This window comes from Bos taurus, chromosome 29, assembly GCF_002263795.3.
Source record: "Bos taurus isolate L1 Dominette 01449 registration number 42190680 breed Hereford chromosome 29, ARS-UCD2.0, whole genome shotgun sequence".
Taxonomy (NCBI): domain Eukaryota; kingdom Metazoa; phylum Chordata; class Mammalia; order Artiodactyla; family Bovidae; genus Bos; species Bos taurus.
In genome coordinates this window covers 1,472,829-1,499,056 of record NC_037356.1, presented here as the reverse complement: position 1 = coordinate 1,499,056, position 26,228 = coordinate 1,472,829, and the positions used below count along the sequence as shown (strand labels likewise).

The following is a 26,228-nucleotide window of genomic DNA, read 5'->3' as shown; positions in this document are numbered from 1 at the left end:
GCAAATAGAGTCTACTGTGAATTCCTTTTCTAACCTTAGCTAAATTCCCACTGTGGCTCAATTATTGTTTTCTAATTGACCTCAAATTGACCCCTATCATGTTATCCCACTCATTTTTTCCCCCCTCCACTGTTCTCAAGCCCTAAACAATGGTTTCTCCCCACAGCCAGCCAATGATTTCAGTTTTTTCTGCTTTGTTCATAGTTCATGGCTCTCTATGTCCCTGATAGCTCATCTGGTAAAGAATCTGCCTGCAGTGCAGGAGACCCGGTTCAGTTCCTGGGTCAGGAAGATCCACTAGAGAAGGGATAGGCTACCCACTCCAGTATTCTTGGCCTCCCTGGTGGCTCAGATGGTAAAGGATCAACCTGCAATGCAGGAGACCTGGGTTCAGTCCCTGGGTTGGGAAGATCCCCTGGAGAAGGGAAAAGCGACCCACTCCAGTATTCTGGCCTGGAGAATTCCACGGGCTCGCAGAGTCAGACATGACTGAGCGACTTTGACTTCACTGACTGTGCGTCCCAATCACCCAGGTAGAAACCTCTTAGGAATCTTTGATCTGTTCCTTTCTTACTCCTATTCCAGCCCAGATTTGCCCCTTTTCTGTGTCTAATGCCTCTTATCTCTGTCTTCCTCCTGTCATTGTCCTGTTTTATACTTCTTCATCTTTGTCATCTAACTCTTCAATTAACAGCCCTTCTCAAAATTTTCCTCCAAAATATTTTTCAGAGCAGGAAAAAAAAAAAAAAAACTGGAACCACAGCCCTAAAACCAGCCTATTGCAAGAATTTTGTTGGAAGTGTTTGGTTTTAGTTTTTAAATTCCTGTAAATTTTATATTGTACTACATAAGGAACATACATGTTTAAAAATATAAAGTTACTACCACTAAGTAAGGATGGCCCTCTAGGAAAATGCACTATGTATAACTCCCTACCTCTTGCAATGGTGTAACTAGACTAATTTTTAGAATATTCTGGTCTCATAGAAAATGCCCAAAGTTTGTGATATAATATACACAGGCTTTCACTGAAAATGCAGTTAAATCACTGACTCTTCATTAGATTGACTTCTCATGGGAATTAGTGGGAGAACTACATTCATATAAATTGTTCAAACAAAGAAAAAGCCTTAAATTAGTATCAAGTACTTTGTGCACATTTTACATTTAGAGATCTAAATATGTAAAATGTACCTCTGAAATTATAGGGGAAATTAGTAGCAAATATGTGATATATTTGTATTTATACAAAATTTTTTAAGCATAATATGTCAATACAGTTTCATCTATATCATAAAGGAAACACTTCATGTACCTGTCTTTGTTTAGAGGCAGCTGAAAAATTAATGTGTAGGAGATGGACTGTTCCAGTTTTAGCCTACATCTAAGCATGTTTCTCCTTTGGGACAAACATTTAATACACTGATACAGTGATTGAACAGTGGGAAACAGCTTGCTCCAGTGAAATAACTTGACAGTTTACAACTTAAAATAGGGCCTGCTTGTCTCGCTTATTTGCCCTGTGACTGTTGGACTAGCTGATGACCTCACAGAGATTACATTTTTCACCAATAAATGGGGGCTAAGATTATCTTATAAGTGACATTGTGGTTATGGAAGAGGAAAATATGTTTGTGTATGTGTGTTTAGGCGCTCTCTGAAGTATCTGGGGTAAAAACACATGAGGTCTGAAAGTTGCCTTAAAATACTCCAGTGAAAAAGGTAGAGATGAGATACAGATGGTCTGACTTGACAGGAGTTAAACTGGGTGAAGGGTACATGGGAGTTTGTTTTACTCTCTGCTTTTATATAAGTATGAAAATTTTCATAAGAAAAAGTTAAAACTATCTTTCAAATGAAGGTTCATAGAGTCCTTGACCTATAGTAATCACTAAAGAAATGTTCATTCCACCTCTCAAGATTTAGTAGAGGGATTAAAATATATTTTTAACAATGTAACTTCTGCTATAAACTGATTTTAATGCCTCTGATCCACTCTCAACCATAAAGACCCAGAAAACGTTTCTAGCCATGGAGAACTTAATCTGGAGGGTTAGACAAGTGTACAGACGTGCCAGAACTGGACCCTGAGCTGACATCTCCAGTCTCTACAAAATTCTTACAGTCTCTTTCTCAGTCTCTGCATGGCCCCATAACTACTGGGTAGTGTGTGGTTGAAACCAATACATCTAAGACCAAGAAAGCCAGGACTATTATAAGTACCAGCTGACATGTTCATGATACACATTTTTATCCCTGTTTGGCCTCATTCTTGGCCTCATTTCTACCTGTTGTAGAATTTGTAAGGGAGAGATTGATGTTCCTGCCTTCTCCTATAGCATGCTGGGAAATGTGTATTTTCAAGATTGAGGTTGTTGGGTGTATGTATTAGTATTATTGCATTTATATCTATAAGTATTAGTATTATTGCACAGTTCATATATTATTGCAAGATATGAACTGTGCAAATCAACCTTAGCCACATTTTGACTTCTGACTCCAAAAACTCCTTCCTAAATTAAACATTTTTAATAATCCACCTTGTATTGATTTGCGATGTTAACCTATTTTTTTTATTAGAGCCTAGTTTTGTAAATTTGTCACTATTTCTGAAGACCGTGTTTTCATGTACCTTATTTAAAACTGTCAAATGTCAGAATCAAAGTCAGTTACTTTCAATGAACTGTCTCCATTTATCTTAATACATATAGTCTATTTATCAGGGTATTATTATACATTTAAAACAGGGTCTGTCTATAGTTCTCCAACTTTATTACCCCCACTCAATTTCAGGTCACTTCTAATTACTATAAAAGCCTACTCATTTAGTAGTGAAGTCTTCCCTCACTGATTATTTGGGAGCTTGTGGATTTATAAAATGAAGATTTCCCCCCAAATTCTTTAAAATCATTACTCTGTAGAAAATGTGAAATGCCATATTCTCATTTTAAACAAGATATAGCTTTCATTCTCTACATTAGTCTATGTATTTTCCTGCATGGCCAATCCAGTCATTTCAGCCATCTTTGAAACACCACCAGTCTCTCAAAATAGTTCAAATGAACTGTTTTCTAATTTGATGTATCATTGGAGACGGCTGAGAGATTCGTGGCGTCATCTGTATGGCTTTTATGTGGCGCTGTTATTGTACTAACACTGTAAAATCATTTGTTTACATGTACATTTCCCTACTTTATTATGTGCACGTGTGCTCAGTCGTGTCTGACTCTTTGTGACCCCATGGACTGTAGCCCTCCAGGCTCCTCTGTCCATGGGATTCTCCAGGCAAGACTACTGGAGTAGGTTGCCAGCGCCCTCCTCCAGGGAGTCTTCCTGACCCAGAGATCAAACCCGCATCTCCTGGGTCTCCTGTATCGGCAGGCAGATTCTCTACCACTGAGCTACCTGGGAAACCCTTGGTCCTTGTTTTTTGCTTTTTTTTTTTCTTTCAAAAATTTGTTTCTTTTAAACATGTATTATTTTTAAATCCTCCTCTTTCCACAGTACCTGCTGGACACTAGATGCTTAATACTACTGAATTGATGATTGGAAACATCCATATGTTCATGCCATGTATCTACATTCAGTAATATCTCATATGGACTCAGTAGCTATAGAGTTTGTTTCCAGCCATGTTATTTTCTTTGCAAAATTTAGTGAGAAATGTTTATATTTCTGGAAATACTAATACTGTGCTTTTCTTTGTACATTCAAGAAATGTAAGTGGTGCCTGGCACTTTGTCAGGCACTGTGAGCAATATAAAAGTAATGAAATCTGTAGTACTTAGTCTTAAGTTGCTTACAGCCTGAACAGAAAGAGAAGATATAATGGCCAGCCCTAGGCACAATAGAGAAAATGGAAGTTGCTCGTTCGTGTCCAACTCTTTGCAACCCCATGGACTATACAGTCCATGGAATTCTCCAGACAAGAATCCTGGAGTGGGTAGCCATTCCCTTCTCCAGGGGACCTTCCCAACCCAGGGACTGAACCCACGTCTCCCACACTGCAGGCTGATTCTTTACTAGCTGAGCCACCAGGGAAGCCCAAAGCTGTGAAGTTTTCTTCAGGGTCCCCAAAGCCACATCCTTTTGTCTTGTAAATCTGTGAACAGATAATCATTCTCCATGAAGACACAACCTGAGCAAAAGTGTGAAGAACTGAGTGTCGCTTCTTTCCCAGCTCAGCCCAGTTGGTTCCGCCTAAGTAATGCTTAAAATTATCCAAGCCAGGCTTCAGCAATACATGAACTGTGAGCTTGCAGATGTTCAAGCTGGTTTTAGAAAAGGCAGAGGAACCAGAGATCAAATTGCTAACATCCCCTGGATCATCAAAAAAGCAAGAGAGTTCCAGAAAAACATCTATTTCTGCTTTGTTGACTATGCCAAAGCCTTTGACTGTGTGGATCACAATAAACTGTGGAAAATTCTGAAAGAGATGGGCATGCCAGACCACCTGACCTGCCTCTTGAGAAACCTGTATGCAGGTCAGGAAGCAACAGTTAGAACTGGACATGGAACAACAGACTGGTTCCAAATAGGAAAAAGAGTACGTCAAGGCTGTATATTGTCAGCCTGCTTATTTAACTTATATGCAGAGTACATCATGAGAAACGCTGGGCTGGAAGAAGCACAAGCTGGAATCAAGATTGCTGGGAGAAATATCAATAACCTCAGACATGCAGATGATACCATTGTTATGACAGAAAGTGAAGAACTAAAGAGCCTCTTGATGAAAGTGAACGAGGATAGTGAGAAAGTTGGCTTAAAGCTCAACATTCAGAAAACGAAGATCATGGCATCCAGTCCCATATCTTCATGGCAAATAGATGGGGAAACAGTGGAAATAGTGGCTGACTTTATTTTGGGGGGCTCCTAAATCACTGCAGATGGTGACTGCAGCCGTGAAATTAAAAGACACTTACTTCTTGGAAGGAAAGTTATGACCAACCTAGATAGCATATTGGAAAAGCAGAGACAATATTTTGCCAACAAAGGTCCATCTAGTCAAGGCTATGGTTTTTCCAGTAGTCATGTATGGATGTGAGAATTGGACTATAAAGAAAGCTGAGCACTGAAGAATTGATGCTTTTGAACTGTGGTGCTGGAGAAGATTTTTAAGAGTCCCTTGGACTGCAAGGACATCCAACCAGTCCATTCTAAAGGAGATCAGTCCTGAATATTCATTGGAAGGACTGATGCTAAAGCTGAAACTCCAATACTTTGGCCACCTGATGCAAAGAGCTGACTCATTTGAAAAGACCCTGATGCTGGGAAAGATTGAGGGCAGGAGGAGAGGGAGACAACAGGATGAGATGGTTGGATGGCATCACGAACTCAATGGACATGGGTTTGGGTAGACTCCAGGAGTTGGTGATGGACAGGGAGGCCTGGAATGCTGCGGTTCAAGGGGTCACAAAGAGTTGGACATGACTGAGCAACTGAACTGAACTGAACTGAAGGGAGGCCTGAGACGGTGGTGGCTCCGTTCTTGAGAACAGATTGCTCTTGGCTTCCCCTGAAAGCCACAGGGGACAAAGTCACTAAATTAGCCCAGGCCCCACCCCTCACAAACAAGGTAGCAGGTTTGGTGACTGAGTATAAAGAAAGGAAAAAAAACTTCTGGTGTCAGCTTAGGAAATACAAGGAAGTACTGGTTGATGCAAAGAATTGTGTGAAACTCCATTATCAGTAACCAGTATTTGTTACAAGAAAAAAATTCTTAACAAAATCCTTATTTTTTAAAAAAATGCAGATTAAGTTCCATACTTTTTTCTCAGAACAAAGGTGCAAATGAAAGGTCTTATGTATTGTGCTTTAAAATGAATCATTTTTTTAGCTTCTATTTCTCTCTCTATTAAAGGAATTTAGAGCAAAGTCAAGAGAATGGGACAAGCAGGAGATACTGTATCAGACTCATCTAGTTTCTTTAGATGCTCAACAGAAAATATTATCTGAGAAATGTAATCAATTTCAGGTACGTTTTCTAATACTGTCTAATACTAAATTAGAATAAATTAGAGGTTAAACACTATTACTCTCTTTACCGTTCAGCATGTAATCTTTCTACAGATAGAAATACCAAGCAACGGAAGATAACCAGAGTAGGTCCAACGCTAGGTAGAGTTAAAGGGGCATGAAATATAGTTAATGACTTTATATGTCCCAGAAGGTGGTGTATTAAAAGTCTCCATTGTTATTATGTCATTATATAGCATGTTTTTGCATGCCTGTGGTGTTGGAGAAGACTCTTGAGAGTCCCTTGGACTGCAAGGAGATCCAACCAGTCCATTCTGAAGGAGATCAGCCCTGGGATTTCTTTGGAAGGAATGATGCTAAAGCTGAAACTCCAGTACTTTGGCCACCTCATGTGAAGAGTTGACTCACTGGAAAAGACTCTGATGCTGGGAGGGATTGGGGGCAGGAGGAGAAGGGGACGACAGAGGATGAGATGGCTGGATGGCATCGCTGACTCAATGGACATGAGTCTCAGTGAACTCCGGGAGTTGGTAATGGACAGGGAGGCCTGGCATGCTGCGATTCATGGGGTCGCAAAGAGTTGGACATGACTGAGCGACTGATCTGATCTGATCTGATGGGCAAGTCATTTACGTTTAAGAAGGCTTGGTCCCTGCCCCCTAGTACTTTACAGTCTAGACACAGAGATAATACAGGTACAGGTCGACAGATAATGACAAGTGAATGGAAAGGATTCAGATCCTTTCAGCGGTCACAGGAATGAGAGAAAAATTTGAACTGAGATAGTCAGGAAACATCCTCCAATAGGAGTGGAATGAGGCGTGGACCTTGAAAAAGGGAGGTATTTTGAGACAGAAGAGAGTGTATTCGGGGTAGTGGAAATAACGAAAGCAAAGTCACTGAGGCATGAGAGCAGAAGGCAAGTGCCCAGAATAGGGGGTGGGCCGGCTGGGTGGAGGGCGCGTGGGAGGCGGGGCGACGGCGGGAGGCGGGGCCTGGGGGCTGGTGCGGGTGGTAACCGAAAGCTTACCTAGGAAGTTGGAACAAAATAGAAAGCCCAGAGATAAATCCATGCACATATGGACACCTTATCTTCGACAAAGGAGGCAAGAATATACAATGGATTAAAGACAATCTCTTTAACAAGTGGTGCTGGGAAATCTGGTCAACCACTTGTAAAAGAATGAAACTAGAACACTTTCTAACACCATATACAAAAATAAACTCAAAATGGATTACAGATCTAAACGTAAGACCAGAAACTATAAAACTCCTAGAGGAGAACATAGGCAAAACACTCTCTGACATACATCACAGCAGGATCCTCTGTGACCCACCTCCCAGAATATTGGAAATAAAAGCAAAAATAAACAAATGGGATCTAATTAAACTTAAATGCTTCTGCACAACAAAGGAAACTATAAGCAAGGTGAAAAGACAGCCTTCAGAATGAGAGAAAATAATAGCAAATGAAGCAACTGACAAACAACTAATCTCAAAAATATACAAGCAACTCCTACAGCTCAATTCCAGAAAAATAAAATGACCCAATCAAAAAGTGGGCCAAAGAACTAAATAGACATTTATCCAAAGAAGACATACAGATGGCTAACAAACACATGAAAAGATGCTCAACATCACTCATTATCAGAGAAATGCAAATCAAAACCACTATGAGGTACCATTTCACACCAGTCGGAATGGCTGCTATCCAGAAGTCTACAAGTAATAAATGCTGGAGAGGGTGTCGAGAAAAGGGAACCCTCTCACTGTTGGTGGGAATGCAAACTAGTACAGCCACTATGGAGAACAGTGTGGAGATTCCTTAAAAAACTGGAACTAGAACTGCCATATGACCCAGCAATCCCACTGCTGGGCATACACACTGAGGAAACCAGAATTGAAAGAGACACGTGTACCCCAATGTTCATCGCAGCACTGTTTATAATAGCCAGGACATGGAAGCAACCTAGATGTCCATCAGCAGATGAATGGATAAGAAAGCTGTGGTACATATACACAATGGAGTATTACTCAGCCATTAAAAAGAATACATTTGAATCAGTTCTAATGAGGTGGATGAAACTGGAGCCTATTATACAGAGTGAAGTAAGCCAGAAAGAAAAACACCAATACAGTATACTAACACCAATACAGTATACTAACTTTCTATATATGGAATTTAGAAAGATGGTAACAATAACCTGTATACAAGACAGCAAAAGAGATACTGATGTATAGAACAGTCTTTTGAACTCTGTGGGAGAGGGAGAGGGTGGGATGATTTGGGAGAATGGAATTGAAATATGTATAATATCATATATGAAACGAGTCGCCAGTCCAGGTTCGATGCACGATACTGGATGCTTGGGGCTGGTGCACTGGGACGAACCAGAGGGATGGTACGGGGAGGGTGGACGGAGAGGGGTTCAGGATGGGGAACAAATGTATGCCTGTGGCGGATTCATTTCAATATATGGCAAACCAATACAATATTGTAAAGTTTAAAAATAAAATAAAATTAAAAAAAAATATTAGTACTGTAAAAAAAAACAAAGTTTATTCACGCTAGTAAGATGCCCTTTTGTTTGTTTCTTATATACTTCTTTTTCATTCTTTCTTTAAGTTACTTGAATATGTTATACGTGTTCCCTGAATTTACCAGCACAAAATAATCTGACAAAAGTGCTAACCTCATCCTCTACTCCATTCTTATCCATTTAATACAAACACTAAACAGCTAGGTGTTTATCTTCACATAATTTTTCTTTTGTTTGTACACATATGAAAATCTTTTTGGATGGAAATTATATATGTTTCTTTTTAAAAATTCGCCTTTTTACTTAATAAGCTATGGATAGCCTTTTGAGTTATTGCTTAATTATATTTCAGAGTATTTAGTATATATATGTGTGTGTATATACATATATATATACCATATACACCATAGTATATAGTAGATATACCATAATTCTTTCAAACATTTATTAATGAACACTCAGGTTGTTCCCAGTTTTCTGCTGTTACACAGTATTGTAACAAATGTCCTTGTATAAACATCTTTAAATACCAATACTCTCATTTTGTTAAATAAAAATCTTGGAAATGTTTGTTGAGCTGAAGGGTATGTTCATTCAAGTTTATAATAAATATTAGATTGTTTTATTTAAAAAATTATAGCAATTTACAATTCATGAACAGCCAAAGACGACTACTGTCCTGCCACCATGGAATATCAGTCTTTTGATTTTCACCAGCTTGAGAAAATGATAGTTATGTTGGCTTGCTTTGCTTTATGTTTCTCTGGCTGCTTGTAAGGTTGAGCATCTCTTTATGTGTTTCTTAGCCGTTTTCATTTCCTGTTCTGTGAATTGCCTGTGCACAAACTTTGCCCACTTTTCTTTTCTGGTATTTGTCTTTTTCTTATGATGTATAGAAGTTTTTGTACTTCGGGAATTACATGTGTTATATGTGTTGACAACTTTTTTCTACAATCCAGATTTGTTTATTTTGTTTATTTTTGGTCATATAGACATTTTCAACTATTGTTAAATTAAATCCATACTTTTTTCCTCTTTTTCATATCTTCTATATTTTATTTTTTGCTGAATAAGAATTTTCTACCCTACTCTGCATCTTTGCTCTGAGATTATAGAAATATGACTTCTCTTTACACCATCTGAAATTGAGGTTTTAGAATAAATACAAGTCTGAATTATGAAGGACAGAGCGTCATTATTTAATAATATATTTAAAGATTTTTTTCTAAATTTTTTCTGTCACTCTTGAACTTTATCTATAAGCTTAGATATTCCCCGCTTCACTGACACAGGTTTCAAATTTCTCAGAAACAGGCACAAAGTTACCACACTCAGCTAAATGGTAAGAAACAAAGCATAGAAGACAGCAGCCCTGAAATTCCGCGGCTGGTATGTGAACCGGATTCGACTTGCGAAACCAGTGAAAGAGATGAATTCATTATTGAAAAATTAAAGTCAGCTGTGAGTGAAATAGCACTAAGCAGGAATAAGTTACAAGATGAAAATCAGAAGCTCTTACAAGAACTGAAAATGTACCAAAGACAGTGCCAGGTAAAAATTTATTTATTTTTCAACTGATACTGCCCTGGGTTATACAAATGATGACTCAATAGGTATATGGATTAAAAAGGTAATTTTTTTATTACACATGTAAATTCAGTTCACATTTCCTCTTAATAAGTAATTCTTACTTGATGAGTGAATTTAGTGATCCTGTGCGTACTGTCCCCCACTAGGTGCTCTTGGGATCTTCAGCAATGCAGTAGGAATTACCAGCACAGTAGGTCAGGAGTCTCTCACAGACCTCTGTTCCTAAACACCGTGGCTCTTTAGGCACTCCACACCCTCTGAACCCACTGTTCATTCTGTGACCCTTGTGCCTCTGACTCTCAGGAAACCATTAAGGGTTTGACCCTCTAATCACCTCGGTGAAAGGCATGCAGATCATTCCCTGTGATTTATCACTGTTAGGTTTATCATCAGTTCAGTTCAGTTCAGTTGCTCAGTCGTGTCCAACTCTTTGTGACCCCATGAATTGCAGCATGCCAGGCCTCCCTGTCCATCACCAACTCCTGGAGTTCACTCAGACTCACATCTATCGAGTCAGTGATGCCATCCAGCCATCTCATCCTCTGTCGTCCCCTTCTCCTCCTGCCCCCAATCCCTCCCACCATCAGAGTCTTTTCCAATGAGTCAGCTCTTCGCATGAGGTGGCCAAAGTACTGGAGTTTCAGCTTTAGCATCATTCCTTCCAAAGAAATCCCAGGGCTGATCTCCTTCACAATGGACTGGTTGGATCTCCTTGCAGTCCAAGGGACTCTCAAGAGTCTTCTCCAACACCACAGTTCAAAAGCATCAGTTCTTTGGCGCTCAGCCTTCTTCACAGTCCAACTCTCACATCCATACATGACCACAGGAAAAACCATAGCCTTGACTAGACGAACCTTTGTTGGCAAAGTAATGTCTCTGCTTTTGAATATGCTATCTAGGTTGGACATAACTTTCCTTCCAAGGAGTAAGCGTCTTTTAATTTCATGGCTGCAGTCACCATCTGCAGTGATTTTGGAGCCCAAAAAAATAAAGTCTGACACTGTTTCTACTGTTTCCCCATCTATTTCCCATGAAGTGGTGGGACCGGATGCCATGATCTTCATTTTCTGAATGTTGAGCTTTATGGATATGATCAATGGTTTTTCCAAGGATTAATTTTTTTAACTCAAACATCTTTCTTTTTTTATTTTTGTCTCTCTCCTGGAACCACTAAGGTTATGTAGCATTCGTTAAAATTGTTCATCACCAACTTCTTGCCTAAGTGTGTGCTTGATATTCGTGGCTGTCCCAGTCACTTGAGATGTTCCATGGTTTTCTCTCTCAGTCTCCATCAGATCTCCCGCCTGCAAACCTTTGGCCTCTTTCTACCGATTCCTCCGTGTCAGCCCATTTCTGAGTCCCACTCTCTTCCCCCTCAGGTGGAGATCATGGCTCCCGGTCACCGCCTGAGCACTTCTCTAAGATACTCCACCTCAGGCTCTTCTTCCAGGGCCATTTCTCAGTGTTTGGTCGACTGCCTCCCTCCTCCTGCCGCACTGTCTGTGAGATGACACATGGGCCTCATCCTAGCCCTTCTTTCTCCACATCCATCTTCTATGTCCCCCGTCCCCAGGCTGGCAAGGAGTCGAACACAGACTCCCAGCTTCTCCTGCCCTGTGGCATTTCTCAGAGATGCTCCCCACCCCAAAATCCGGCTCCATTGGAGGAGGGGGTGTTATTCTAATGCACAGGAGAAAGCAGATGTAAACAAGCAAGCCCAGCTAAACCACAAATACTAAATGCTGAGGAACTCATACAGTTTCTAGAAACAGAAAAGACATTGATGCTGTTTTCTCTGGCTTCTCTAGAAGGTAAATGAGACAAGCACCTCCTCTTCTGCTCTAGAGCTCGTCTGGTGTTCAGCTCACTGTCAGCCTCACAGTGCTGGCGGAGCTGGGTTTGCGGTTCAGGCAGTTCTCACGGGCTTCCCTTCACCTGGGGCCTGCTTCCCCTTTGTCTCCCGGGATAGGAGCCACCGGTCACGCCTCTGGCTCTGCATTAAAGGCAACTTATATTTACATCTTTGTAGCTGTCTTTGTCAGAGAAGGCAATGGCACCCCACTCCAGTACTCTTGCCCGGAAAATCCCATGGATGGAGGAGCCTGGTGGGCTACAGCCCATGGGGTTGCTAAGAGTCTGACACGACTGAACAACTTCACTTTCACTTTTCACTTTCATGCACTGGAGAAGGAAATGGCAACCCACTCCAGTGTTCTTTCCTGGAGAATCCCAGGGACACGGGAGCCTGACAGGCTGCCGTCTATGGGGTCGCACAGAGTCGGACACAACTGAAGGGACTCAGCAGCAGCAGCAGCAGCTGCCTTTGTACTGGTTGGATCCTGCACCAGGGTCACAGTCAATAAATGAAATTGGTTTTCTGGGTATTACCTGAATATTCTCCCCTTGTTCTCAGACTGAGGACTTCTCTTTGCCGCTTCTTGAGGTCTTTTTGGCTCTGGTCCCTAGGAATCTGTTTTCTGCTCCGACCTATTTTGTTCTGTTTTCATTGGTTTGCCTGAAACATATTTCTTCTGTAGCTCTAGTTATGAAGCTTGGTTCTACTTTTTAGTGAGATCCTGATTCTTCAAGAACATTAATTCCTTTTAATCTCTCCAAAAAGAGTTCTGTTTGAATTTATTACAGCCCAAGAACATTGTCTTTTATAGACAGAGATTCAGCTTTTGGTTCTTGGCTCACATGTGGAATAGAAATCTCTATTCCTGCCCAGTGTTCTAGGAAGAGGTTCTGTTCCCCTTTCATGGCAGCGTGACTGACTTTCTCTATAATGCTTTCCTTCATCAACCCCACTTTTCTCCTTCTCAGAACTTCATCTTTTATACTTTTCCAAGAAGTACACTGGAGAATCTTGTTAAAAGAAAGAAGGCTGCAAATGGAGGAAGTGTGTGCATTGAGAAGCATTAATAAATTAACATTCCCGGTCCAGATCACAACCCCTGCTGTCTCTGCATGAGCACCGTAAGCCTGTGCTGCTCACCCTGTCACACTCGGGCTCCTGTGCACAAGTGAGAAAGTGCAGCCTGAGAGTGAATGCATTGCCGGAAGGTAGAGGACGTCACCTCCTGATGGCCAACGCCATGGTATCCATCCTTTAGCACAATTGTCATATTGATTGACCCTTCTAATGCATGATATGACTCATCCCTCACCCACGATTTTTACAGACTTGCAGGGTGGGAGTGGGGAGCTTACCTGTACTCCTGAGAAGGCTCTGTAGGTTGTCTGGGCTAAGGAAGGTCCATGTTAGCAGGAATAGAGACACAGATGTAGAGAACAAACTCCTGGACCCTGCAGGGGAAAGGGAGGGTGGGATAAACTGGGAGAGGAATGTTGCCGTATATACATTACCATGTGTAAGATAAACAGCTGGTGGGAAGCTGCTGTGTAGCTCACGGAGCTCAGCTTGGTGCTGTGATGATCTGGACGGATAGGATGGGTGTGGTGGGGAGAGAGGCTCAAGAGGGAGGGGCTCCAGTATACATATAGCTGGTTCACATTGTTATACAGCAGAAACTAACAGCCTTGTAAAGCAATTATATTCCAATAATAAAATTTCTTAAAAAATGAAAGTTCATGTCACCCACTTTGACTTTTCCTTATAAATATTTATTAATGTACTTAATTTATTAACATTCCTAAATATATACCAACAGAATAAAAACCCAACTACTCATAGAAGTCAAAATAATTATAAAATATTTTGATTGATACTTATACTAAAGTTTATAAATATAACTATCTTAATTTCCTAACTGTTCTGAAAGAAAGGTGTTAGTTGCTCAGTCCTGTTTGCCTCTTTGAGATCCCGTGGACTGTAGCCCGCCAGGCTCCTCTGTCCATGGGATTCTCTAGGCAAGAATACTAGAATGGGTTGCCATTCCCTTCTCCAGGGGATCTTCCTGACCCTGGAATCGAACCCAGGTCTCCTGCATTGCAGGAAGATTCTTAACCATCTCAGCCATGAGCCACCAGGGAAGCTGATGTTCCTTTAAATCAGTGATTCTCTACTGAGGTGATTTTGCTTCCCCAGTGACACTTGGCAATACTTGTCATATGTTAGTGCTCCACAATACAGTCTTTGGTTATCACTACAGGGAAGAGGGGTGTTATTGGCATTTAGTGGGTAGAGGTTTGGGTTGCTGCTAAACATCTAAAACAATCTCACAATGTACGAGACAAACCCCACAACAAAGAATTATACAGACCAAATTGTAAATTTTGCTGAGGCTGAGAAACCTTGCTTTAAATTTTGAAATGTTATTTTTCTCATAGACTTCACCAGTAATTCTCTAAGTGTACTTGTGATGTTTTCCAGAGTTAATGATAAATTTTGCTGTGACTGGGTTTTATTTATTTATAATCCACCAATTTCTATGAGAAAGTTTCCCAAAATTAGTTTTACAGATTTTTGTTCATGTAAAAACTAATTTATTTATCCTTGGATCTAAGAGCATTAGTAAATTTAAACATCTCCATTTTATACTTTACAAGGGATTGACTTGTTTAAAAAAAGCAATTCAAATTATTCTGGATTAAGTTTCACACACCAAAAAGTGTTATAGTTCTAATGAAAAGACTTTTGAGAAATAATTTGCTTCAAAACCTTCAAGATGTCTAAAAATTTTATAACTAAACAGATGGGCCTTAAACTTGTTTTACAAAAATTATGTTTTACCAAATGGGAATAATTAGAGGTGAATGATCACTATAACCAGTGCGTGTTTTTAGAAACAAGTTTCTCGTCTCTTTTTGAGAAACTGTCATGTGTTAGTGCTCCGCATCTTGCACATACATTTAAAAAGACAACCGTTTCAGCCCGCAGTACTGTCACTTACTGTATATAAAATTCTCTTTCGTTTACAACGCACTTTAATGCCAGCTGCATCTGAATTTCCACAGAATCACATCTTCTCACTTGTCTTTCTACAACCTTGAAATGTGTCAGCAGACACATCTATTCCATTACATGTATTTATTTTCTGTGCTGCACTACACTCACATTTTGAAAGTGTGCAATATTTCCCATTGGTAGTCAATGACAGAAATAAATTGTTCTGTATTTTTTCTAATATCTATGCCAAAAAATATGACCTTTCTTTGCTTGTTAATGTGTCATTAAGCTATTAGAGCCGCACAGTCCTATAGAAATATAATACACAAATGTAACTTAAACTTTACTAGGAGAAGGCAATGGCACCCAACTCCAGTACTCCTGCCTGGAAAATCCCACGGACGGAGGAGCCTGGTGGGCTACAGTCCATGGGGTCGCTAGGAGTCAGACACGACTAAGCGACTTCACTTTCACTTTTCACTTTCATGCATTGGAGAAGGAAATGGCAACCCACTCCAGTACTCTTGCCTGGAAAATCTTATGGACGGAGGAGCCTGGTGGGCTGCAGTCCATGGGGTCGCTAAGAGCCAGACACGACTGAGCAACTTCACTTTGACTTTTCACTTTCATGCATTGGAGAAGGAAATGGCAACCCATTCCAGTGTTCTTGCCTGGAGAATCCCATGGACAGGGGAGCCCTGATGGGGTGCCATGTATGGGGTCGCACAGAGTTGGGCATGACTGAAGCGACTTAGCAGCAGCAGTAGCCACATTAAAAAACGTCATAAGAAATGGGTAAAATTAATATATAATAGTAATAAATTTTATTCAGCACAACACATATCCAAAGTGTTATCATTTCAACATAAAATCAATGTCAAAAAATTATTAATGAGATATTTTACATTTCTTTTCATAATTAGCCTTCAAAATCCAGTGTATATGTTACACTTGCAGCACATCTCAATTTGGATATTAAGTATCACCAGGAATACCTGATCTGTATTTAGATTTTATAAAATTTACAGTTAAAATTTTAGACTTGCATACACACACAAGTTGTTCCAAGTAAACTTGACAGTGTTCCAATAACTGAATCAAGTACCAAAGAATCATTTTCCTGAATATTTGCATCCACATTGGCAAATAATTGATTTGACTTTTTATACAAAAGCATGCTAATTTTAAAACTACATCTAAGTTAAATCCCCAATTCTTGTGTCAACCCAGTACTATTGACTTTGAATTCAAAGGGATATTACGTAAGTCAAAAAAGCAACTCAATTTATCAATAGCAATAAAGCTTCTTTTCTTATACTCTATAGTAAATTTACATAAGGCTGTCAATTAAAAACTTTCACATATTCCTACATGTTAGAAAAACGTGTCGAATCATTATTTATTGTAAGTTTCAGGTTTAACTTCTCTTTTCTGTGTCTCTGGACACAGAAATAAGCCTTTTATCCCTTAATGATATCTCCAAATGTGACGCTTTTAGGTATTATTGTCTAATGACAGTACATAAATGACTCATTATTATCAGATTTTATAGAATTTTTGTCAGTTGTCACCCATGGTGATACTACATTTTGCTGGTCTGGAGTTAGAGCCCTCTTGTGACCCCTCTTCCCCAAGGAAGGCAGGCCCACTCCTCTACATGCAGTTTCACGTTCGATTGCTCCCTGGTGGCAAATTTGCAATGCAGGGAGCCCAGAGAATACCTTCTTAAATTGAGTAAAGTAATGCATGACATCCACATAAAGTTTATTTCAGTTCAGTTCAGTTCAGTTCAGTCAGTCAGTCGTGTCCGACTCTTTGTGACCCCATGGACTGCAGGACACCAGGCCTCCCTGTCCATCACCAACTCCCGGAGTCCACCCAAACCCATGTCCATTGAGTCAGTGATGCCATCCAACCATCTCATCCTCTGTCGTCCCCTTATCCTTCTGCCCTCAATCTTTCCCAACATCAGGGTCTTTTCAAATGAGTCAGTTCTTCGCATCAGGTGGCCAAAGTACTGGAGATTTAGCATCAACATCAGTCCTTACAATGAACACCCAGGACTGATCTCCTTTAAGATGGACTGGTTGGATCTCCGTGCAGTCTCAAGGGACTCTCAAGAGTCTTCTCCAACACCACAGTTCAAAAGCAGCAATTTTTCGGCACTCAGCTTTCTTTATAGTCCAGCTCTCACATCCATACATGACCACTGGAAAAACCATAGCCTTTGTTGGCAAAGTAATGTCTCTGCTTTTTAATATGCTCTCTAGGTTGGTCATAACTTTCCTTCCAAGGAGTAAATGTCTTTATTAGCAGTGCCCTAAGAGCAGCCCTGCCCTCATCTTTACCAATAAGCTGCAGGTTTGTTTTAATTATTTTTCATGAAAAAATTATTTTTGAGTCTTAAATGTTCTACCTAGACTAGTAGACAAAAGATTTTAATTTTTCCATTGCAGAATCTGCCACTTATGAGCTGTGTAACTTTGGGCCAACCCTGGCCCTCAATTTGCTCATCTGTAAAAATGGAAATTTTTACAATTGTTGACCATTACCAGATGGTCAACACTGAAATCAGATTGATTATATTCTTTGCAGCCAAAGATGGAGAAGCTCTATACAGTCAGCAAAAAGAAGACTGGGAGTAGACTGGCTCAGATCATGAACTTACTGCCAAATTCAGACTTAAATTGAAGAAAGTAAGGAAACCCACTAGAGCATTCAGGTATGACCTGAATCAAATCCCTTATGATTATACAGTAGAAGTGAGAAGTAGATTTAAGGGATTAGATATGATAGAGTGCCTGATGAACTATGGACGGAGGTTCGTGACATTGTACAGGAGACAGGGATCAAGACCATCCCCATGGAAAAGATGCAAAAAAGCAAAATGGCTGCCTGGGGAGGCCTTATAAATAGCTGTGAAAAGAAGAGAAGTGAAAAGCAAAGGAGAAAAGGAAAGATATAAGCATCTGAATGCAGAGTTCCAAAGAATAGCAGGAAGAGATAAGAAAACCTTCCTCAGCGATCAATGCAAAGAAATAGAGGAAAACAACAGAATGGGAAAGACTAGAGATCTCTTCAAGAAAATTAGAGATAACAAGGGAACATTTCATGCAAAGATGGGCTCAATAAAGGACAGAAATGGTAGGGACCTAACAGAAGCAGAAGATATTAAGAAGAGGTGGCAAAAATACACAGAAGAACTGTACAAAAAAGATCTTCATGACCCAGATAATCATGATAGTGTGATCACTGACCTAGAGCTAGACATCCTGGAATGTGAAGTCAAGTGGGCCTTAGGAAGCATCACTACGAATAAAGCTAGTGGAGATGATGGAATTCCAGTTGAGCTATTTCAAATCCTGAAAGATGATGCTGTGAAAGTGCTGCACCCAATATGCCAGCCAATTTGGAAAACTCAGCAGTGGCCACAGGACTGGAAAAGGTCAGTTTTCATTCCAATCCCAAAGAAAGGCAATGCCAAAGAATGCTCAAACTACTGCACAGTTGCACTCATCTCACACGCTAGTAAAGTAATGCTCAAAAAAGCCAGGCTTCAGCAATACGTGAACCGTGAACTTCCAGATATTCAAGCTGGTTTTAGAAAAAGCAGAGGAACCAGAGATCAAATTGACAACATCTGCTGGATCACGGAAAACTCAAGAGAGTTCCAGAAAAACATCTATTTCTGCTTTATTGACTATGCCAAAGCCTTTGACTGTGTGGATCACAATAAACTGTGGAAAATTCTGAAAGAGATGGGAATACCAGACCACCTGACCTGGCCCTTGAGAAACCTATATGCAGGTCAGGAAGCAAGAGTCAGAACTGGACATGGAACAACAGACTGGTTCCAAATAGGAAAAGGAGTACATCAAGGCTGTGTATTGTCACCCTGCTTATTTAACTTATATGCAGAGTACATCATTAGAAACGCTGGGCTGGAAGAAGCACAAGCTAGAATCAAGATTGCTGGGAGAACTATGAATAACCTCAGATATTCAGATGACACCACCCTTATGGCAGAAAGTGAAGAAGAACTAAAAAGCCTCTTGATGAAAGTGAAAGAGGAGAATGAAGAAGTTGGCTTAAAGCTCAATGTTCAGAAAACTAAGATCATGGCATCCGGTCCCATCACTTCATGGGAAATAGATGGGGAAACAGTGGAAACAGTGTCAGACTTTATTTTTCTGGGCTCCAAAATCACTGCAGATGGTGATTGTAGCCATGAAATTAAAAGACACTTACTCCTTGGAAGGAAAGTTATGACCAACCTAAATAGCATATTGAAAAGCAGAGATATTACTTTGCCAACAAAGGTCCATCTAGTCAAGGCTATGATTTTTCCAGTGGTCATGTATGGATGTGAGAGCTGGACTATGAAGAAAGCTGAGTGCCGAAAAATTGGTGCTTTTGAACTGTGGTGTTGGAGAAGACTCTTGCGAGTCCCTTGGACTGCAAGGAGATCCAACCAGTCCATCCTAAAAGAAATCAGTCCTGTGTGTTCATTGGAAGGACTGATGTTGACACTGAAACTCCAGTGCTTTGGCCACCTGATGCACAGAGTTGACTCACTGGAAAAGACTCTGATGTTTGGAGGGATTAGGGGCAGGAGGAGAAGGGGACGACAGAGGATGAGATGTCTGGATGGCATCACTGACTCGATGGACATGAGTTTGAGTAAACTCCTGGAGTTGGCGATGGACAGGGAGGCCTGGCGTGCTGTGATTCATGGGGTCCCAAAGAGTCAGACACAACTGAGCTACTAAACTAAACTGAACTGAAAAATGGCAGTAGATTTGATGACTGATTCACTGCAGGCCATCTCGAACCTTCTCCACTCTCAGAAATTCCCTTTTCAAGGCCCACTTCCACCTCTCCTTCCACTGGCATTGCCTTTGTCCTTCACAAGGAAAATACAAGCCAACAGATGTCCGCCCTCCTACCCCTCCTTCCAAATGCGTGTGTCTCCATTCCATCTTCCTCCCTTCTTTCCTGTTGACATCTTCCTCCCTTCTTTCCTGTTGAAAGGGCAGCGGGACTCTCTTCTCCTTTAGGCAACTCTTTCACTTGTGCTTTGGGACCCACCTCACCCACCTTCTCTGGACCGTGACAGCATCAGTGTTAACCCTTCTCTGTCCCAGCTGGATCCTTCCCAACAGCTTCTAAACTTGCTCAAGCCTCTGCTATTATCCAAATAAAACATGGGGCTCACAGGATTGCTGGTGTTTCTAGTTACCAGCTAAAGTAGGGCTACTGTTGGGCAATAATGGAACCATAAACCACAGTTTATAATTCACGTTGTTGGCCAGCTTTGAAATTAGGTTTTTCTTGGCCATTCACAATTATTTGCATTAATCCAAATTTTAGGCATTGGTACTCATGCTTTTATGTTTCCCTCTTTCATATAGTATGGCCATATGTGGATGATTCTTTGTCTTTATTACTAGACTGTGAGCTTGTGAGGACAGATCCTGTGTCTGTATCCTCAGTGCTGAGCAGAGTTAAGAGTTCAGTAAGTATTTGTTGAATAAATGAATGAAATTCTGTAAAGCTAAGCCAGCAAAGGACTAGGTATCAGGTCATTTGAAATTAGGATGCTTCATATATATTAAATATTTTAAAATGTATTGCATACATCATGATATCCAAATGTGAGCATTGAAAAATTTTGATGTTTTTATTTAGGCCATGGAAGCAGGACTCTCAGAAGTGAAAAGTGAGTTACAGTCACGTGATGATCTCTTGAGAATTATAGAAATGGAACGATTGCAGTTGCACAGAGAACTGTTAAAACTAGGAGAGTCCCAAAGTACTCAAGAAAATAAGAAAAGGTATTTTTATATTCAGCAACCTGAGAAGAACTGTTCAAAACATGATGCTTAAATATTTTTAAGAGTTTTATGTTTGAAATTGGAATTAAAAGTCTGTTTTGTATTGTTATGCTATTAATTATAAGGTATTATTAGATATTAAAAATAAAGGTAGTGATTATTTTATCTTCAAAATCTATGTCTTTACTTACCTGGAATATTATAGCATGTTCTGATATTATGGATACTTATGAAGTCAAAGACTTTCTTAGAACATTTATTCTTCAGAATATTGTATGAACAATAGTATCAGTTCAGTTCAGTTCAGTCACTCTGTCATGTCCGACTCTTTGCGACCCCATGAATCGCAGCATGCCAGGCCTCCCTGTCCATCACCAACTCCCGGAGTTCACTGAGACTCACGTCCATCAAATCAGTAATGCCATCCAGCCATCTCATCCTCTGTCGTCCCCTTCTCCTCCTGCCCCCAATCCCTCCCAGCATCAGAGTCTTTTCCAATGAGTCAACTCTTCCCATAAGGTGGCCAAAGTACTGGAGTTTCAGCTTCAGCATCATTCCCTCCAAAGAAATTCCAGGGCTGATCTCCTTCAGAATGGACTGGTTGGATCTCCTTGCAGTCCAAGGGACTCTCAAGAGTCTTCTCCAACACCACAGTTCAAAAGCATCAATTCTTCGGCGCTCAGCCTTCTTCACAGTCCCAACTCTCACATCCATACATGACCTCTGGAAAAACCATAGCCTTGACTAGACGGACCTTTGTTGGCAAAGTAATGTCTCTGCTTTTGAATATGCTATTTAGGTTAGTCATAACTTTCCTTCCAAGGAGTAAGTGTCTTTTAATTTCATGGCTGCAATCACCATCTGCAGTGATTTTGGAGCCCCAAAAAATAAAGTCTGACACTGTTTCCACTGTTTCCCCATCTATTTCCCATGAAGTGATGGGACCGGATGCCATGATCTTTGTTTTCTGAATGTTGAGCTTTAAACCATCTTTTTCACTCTCCACTTTCACTTTCATCAAGAGGCTTTTGAGTTCCTCTTCACTTTCTGCCATAAGGGTGGTGTCATCTGCATATCTGAGGTTATTGATATTTCTCCCGGCAATCTTGATTCCAGCTTGTGTTTCTTCCAGTCCAGCGTTTCTCATGATGTACTCTGCATAGAAGTTAAACAGGGTGAAAATATACAGCCTTGACATACTCCTTTTCCTATTTGGAACCAGTCTGTTGTCCCATGTCCAGTTCTAACTGTTGCTTCCTGACCTGCATACAGATTTCTCAAGAGGCAGGTCGGGTGGTCTGGTATTCCCATCTCTTTCAGAATTTTCCACAGTTTATTGTGATCCACACAGTCAAAGTCTTTGGCATAGTCAATAAAGCAGAAATAGATGTTTTTTCTGGAACTCTCTTGCTTTTTCCATGATCCAGGGGATGTTGGCAATTTGATCTCTGGTTCCTCTGCCTTTTCTAAAACCAGCTTGAACATCAGGAAGTTCACGGTTCACGTATTACTGAAGCCTGGCTTGGAGGATTTTGAGCATTACTTTACTAGCATGTGAGATGAGTGCAATTGTGTGGTAGTTTGAGCATTCTTTGTCATTGCCTTTCTTTGGGATTGGAATGAAAACTGACCTTTTCCAGTCCTTTGGCCACTACTGAGTTTTCCCAAGTTCTAGCATATTGAGTGCAGCACTTTCACAGCATCATCTTTCAGGATTTGGAATAGCTCAACTGGAATTCCATCACCTCCACTAGCTTTGTTCGTAGTGAGGCTTTCTAAGGCCCACTTGACTTCACATTCCAGGATGTCTGGCTCTAGGTCAGTGATCACACCATCGTGATTATCTGGGTCGTGAAGATCTTTTTTGTACAGTTCTTCTGTGTATTCTTGCCATCTCTTCTTAATATCTTCTGCTTCTGTTAGGTCCATACCATTTCTGTCCTTTATCGAGCCCATCTTTGCATGAATGTTCCCTTGTTATCTCTAATTTTCTTGAAGAGATCTCTAGTCTTTCCCATTCTGTTGTTTTCCTCTATTTCTTTGCATTGATCGCTGAAGAAGGCTTTCTTATCTCTTCTTGCTATTCTTTGGAACTCTGCATTCAGATGCTTGTATCTTTCCTTTTCTCCTTTGCTTTTCACTTCTCTTCTTTTCACAGCTATTTGTAAGGCCTCCCCAGGCAGCCATTTTGCTTTTTTGCATTTCTTTTCCATGGGGATGGTCTTGATCCCTGTCTCCTGTACAGTATCACAAACCTCATTCCATAGTCCATCAGGCAGTCTATCTATCAGATCTAGGCCCTTAAATCTATTTCTTACTTCCACTGTATAATCATAAGGGATTTAATTTAGGTCATAACTGAATGGTCTAGTGGTTTTCCCTACTTTCTTCAACGTAAGTCTGAATTTGATAATAAGGAGTTCATGATCTGAGCCACAGTCAGCTCCCGGTCTTGTTTTGTTGACTGTATAGAGCTTCTCCATCTTTGGCTGCAAAGAATATAATCAATCTGATTTCGGTGTTGACCATCTGGTGATGTCCATGTGTAGAGTCTTCTCTTGTGTTGTTGGAAGAGGGTGTTTGCTATGACCAGTGCATTTTCTTGGCAAAACTCTATTAGTCTTTGCCCTGCTTCATTCCGTATTCCAAGGCCAAATTTGCCTGTTACTTCAGGTGTTTCTTGACTTCCTACTTTTGCATTCCAGTCCCCTATAATGAAAAGGACATCTTTTTTGGGTGTTAGTTCTAAAAGGTCTTGTAGGTCTTCATATAATTAAATATTAGCTCCATACTATAAACAATCAGTGTTTATAAATAAGATTTACTACATGTTTTTCAAATGTTTTTATGTTGATGGTCTTAAGCATCAACTTTTCACTCATAAATGTTTTATTTATTTTGGCCTCCAAACTCATCACCTTGTCAGTTCCATTAAGAGTTTTGTTAGGGCAGATGTTTTATCCTCTTTTAAAGTCAGGAATTGTGTAGCATATAACCACAAAGGAAATGGCACTGCTGAGGATTATTAAATGTCTATATTTGTGAATAAGACTGTTCTAACTATTCCCTGCTGTTCCAATTCTCAGTAGACCTTGAGTCCTTCTCACATCTGAAGGCTAATGCCAGATCAGTGATAGGACTTTAGAAACTGAATGGCCAAAAGAGGATGGATATTTATTGAAAGATGATTACATTGTTTTAAAGTGTTAGTTGCTCAGTCATGTCTAACTCCTTGTGACCCCATAGACTGTAGCCCACCATGCTCCTCTGACCATGGGATTCTCCAGGCAAGAGTACTGGTGTGGGTTACTATGCCCTCCTCCAGGGGATCTCCCTGACCCAGGGATCGAACTGGGGTCTCCTGCACTGCAGGCAGGTTCTTTACTATCTGAGCCACCAAGGGAAGCATTATTTTTTCAAAGCTGTAGGACCTGCTAGCATTCCTTTGAGGTCTTCAAATGGCAAATTAATATTCCCCAGAGTAACCTCTTGTCCATCTAACCAAGAGTGGTAGAATGCCTATTAGCCAGTACGAGCTTTAGAGTGGTCAGATATACAAGCTATATGTCATCACCACTGATCATTAATAAATCCACTGGAAATATATTATGTGCAAGACACTGTTCCGGTGTGGTGAGTTGGTGAAAAATGTCTTCACATATGGAATGTATATGCCTAAGAAATTTCCTATAAACATAAGAAATTTCCAAGAATAGCAAACCATTCAGCCCATGTCTAGCTTTGGTTTATGAAGAGCATTATAGGTATTTTCTCTGGAGCTGTATCTCACACAGTCAATTTTTAATTCCAGACATGGCCAACTTTCCTTGAATATATGATTTAATCTAAAACCTTACAGTTATTTGCATATTTGGCCAATACAACTCTTCTGTTATGCCTGCTTACATTTTCTATTTAAGCTGGTATATATTTTGGTCTCCAAATTACAGCCTTCTCATTTGGAGGATAGTCTTCAGTTCTAGTATTCTGAGATTCGATGAAAAATAGGTATTTAACTTTTCACAGCTTCTGTTGTATTTTAGACTTCGGGCATAGTCTTCTCAGCCTTCATCTTTCCCATTGAAAATTTCTAATCCTTTTAGTTTGTGTTCATTTGAACATGATTCTGTCCTCTTTATCGTTTTTTTTTTTGTTTGAATTCTGTTTGTTTTTTACAGTTGTATTAGGGTGAAGCAGCCAAGGCTACTGAGTGTAAACACACAATAGTTTTATCACAGTAGCCTTGTAGTGTTTTTATTTATTTTCAAAACTTTTTTCATTAATGCCAAGATTTTGTTAGCTTTTTCTTTTCTTTACTTATAGAAGCATCTTGGGATGACATGTTCTGAGAGTTATTAAAAATAATTCCTACATTCCCTTCTTACATGATAAATGATAGTTCCTTTGTGTCTTTATGTTAACATGATTATTATTTTCTTCTTGAACTTGTCCACATTAAAGCTTGATGTTTATTCCACTCACTCACTGAAATTTATAAGATCATTATGAGGTTTTTACCATTCAGTGCAGCATTCCACTCCCTGAATTGCTTGGAAAGAATTAACAATAGGAAATTTCATTTTTCACCATTTTAAAATCATAGCAAAGAAGACAAATTTAAGATTGATCCTAAAATAATGTTTTAGAATACTGGATAAAATGCTCACAATATATTACTGAGGGGAAACAAAAGGGGCCTGAAAAGCAGTGTGTACAGTACATGCTAATTGTATGGGAAACATGTGTTTATACACATATGCATAGACAAAAAAGACAGTATACACAAAAATGCTGACAGTGGTTTTCCCTAGATGACATCTTATCGCAGTATATGTACTGTGATAAACTATGTTTTCTACAGAGTTAATATGTATATTTGATGACCAAAAAAAGTAGTCCAGTCCAGACACATGCACCTCAAGGATATCACTATTAATTTATACCTTTTATTTTTTTAACTTTTTGTTTTATATCGGAGTATAGCCAGTTAACAATATTGTGATAGTTTCAGCTGGACAGGAAAGGGACTCAGCCATACATAAACATGTATCCATATACACTCTGCTATATTAAAATGGATAGCCAACGAGATCCTACTGTATAGGACAGGGAACTCTACCTGAATGGGAGAGGAGTACAGGGGAGAATGGATACATGTATAATTTATACATTTTAAAAGAGCCCTTTATTTTCCATCTTTTCATTAGTTATTTCTCTCGTCTCTCAGATTTTGTTTTGTTTGTATGTGTGGCTTAAGTTTCTGATTTGTGGAACTATTTTAAAAGCTGTTTGGAAATGTAAAATCATGCTCAGTTACAGGTAGGTACATTCCTCAAAACCCCAGACACTATCAGGTTAGCCCAGCAATAGTGGAAAGCATGCTGTGTTTCTTGCATGGTTATCTTTATTTTTTTTTAAGTTTTTTTTAAATTAATTATT

General features: G+C 39.9%; 1 protein-coding gene across 6 annotated transcripts in view; it reads left to right on the top strand.

The window, feature by feature from the left end:
- Window positions 1–26,228, top strand: part of DEUP1 (deuterosome assembly protein 1) — a 147,966-nt gene that overhangs the window by 51,744 nt on the left and 69,994 nt on the right. For 4 of the 6 annotated variants that reach the window (XM_015461097.3, XM_059882982.1, XM_059882983.1 and 1 more), the window contains 3 exons: window positions 5,861–5,974; window positions 9,825–10,067; window positions 20,644–20,789. In XM_015461097.3, coding sequence (XP_015316583.2) covers window positions 5,861–5,974; window positions 9,825–10,067; window positions 20,644–20,789 — 503 coding nt within the window. The remainder of the gene's footprint in view (window positions 1–5,860; window positions 5,975–9,824; window positions 10,068–20,643; window positions 20,790–26,228) is intronic. The other 2 variants (XM_015461099.3, XM_059882984.1) reach the window with 1 other exon arrangement.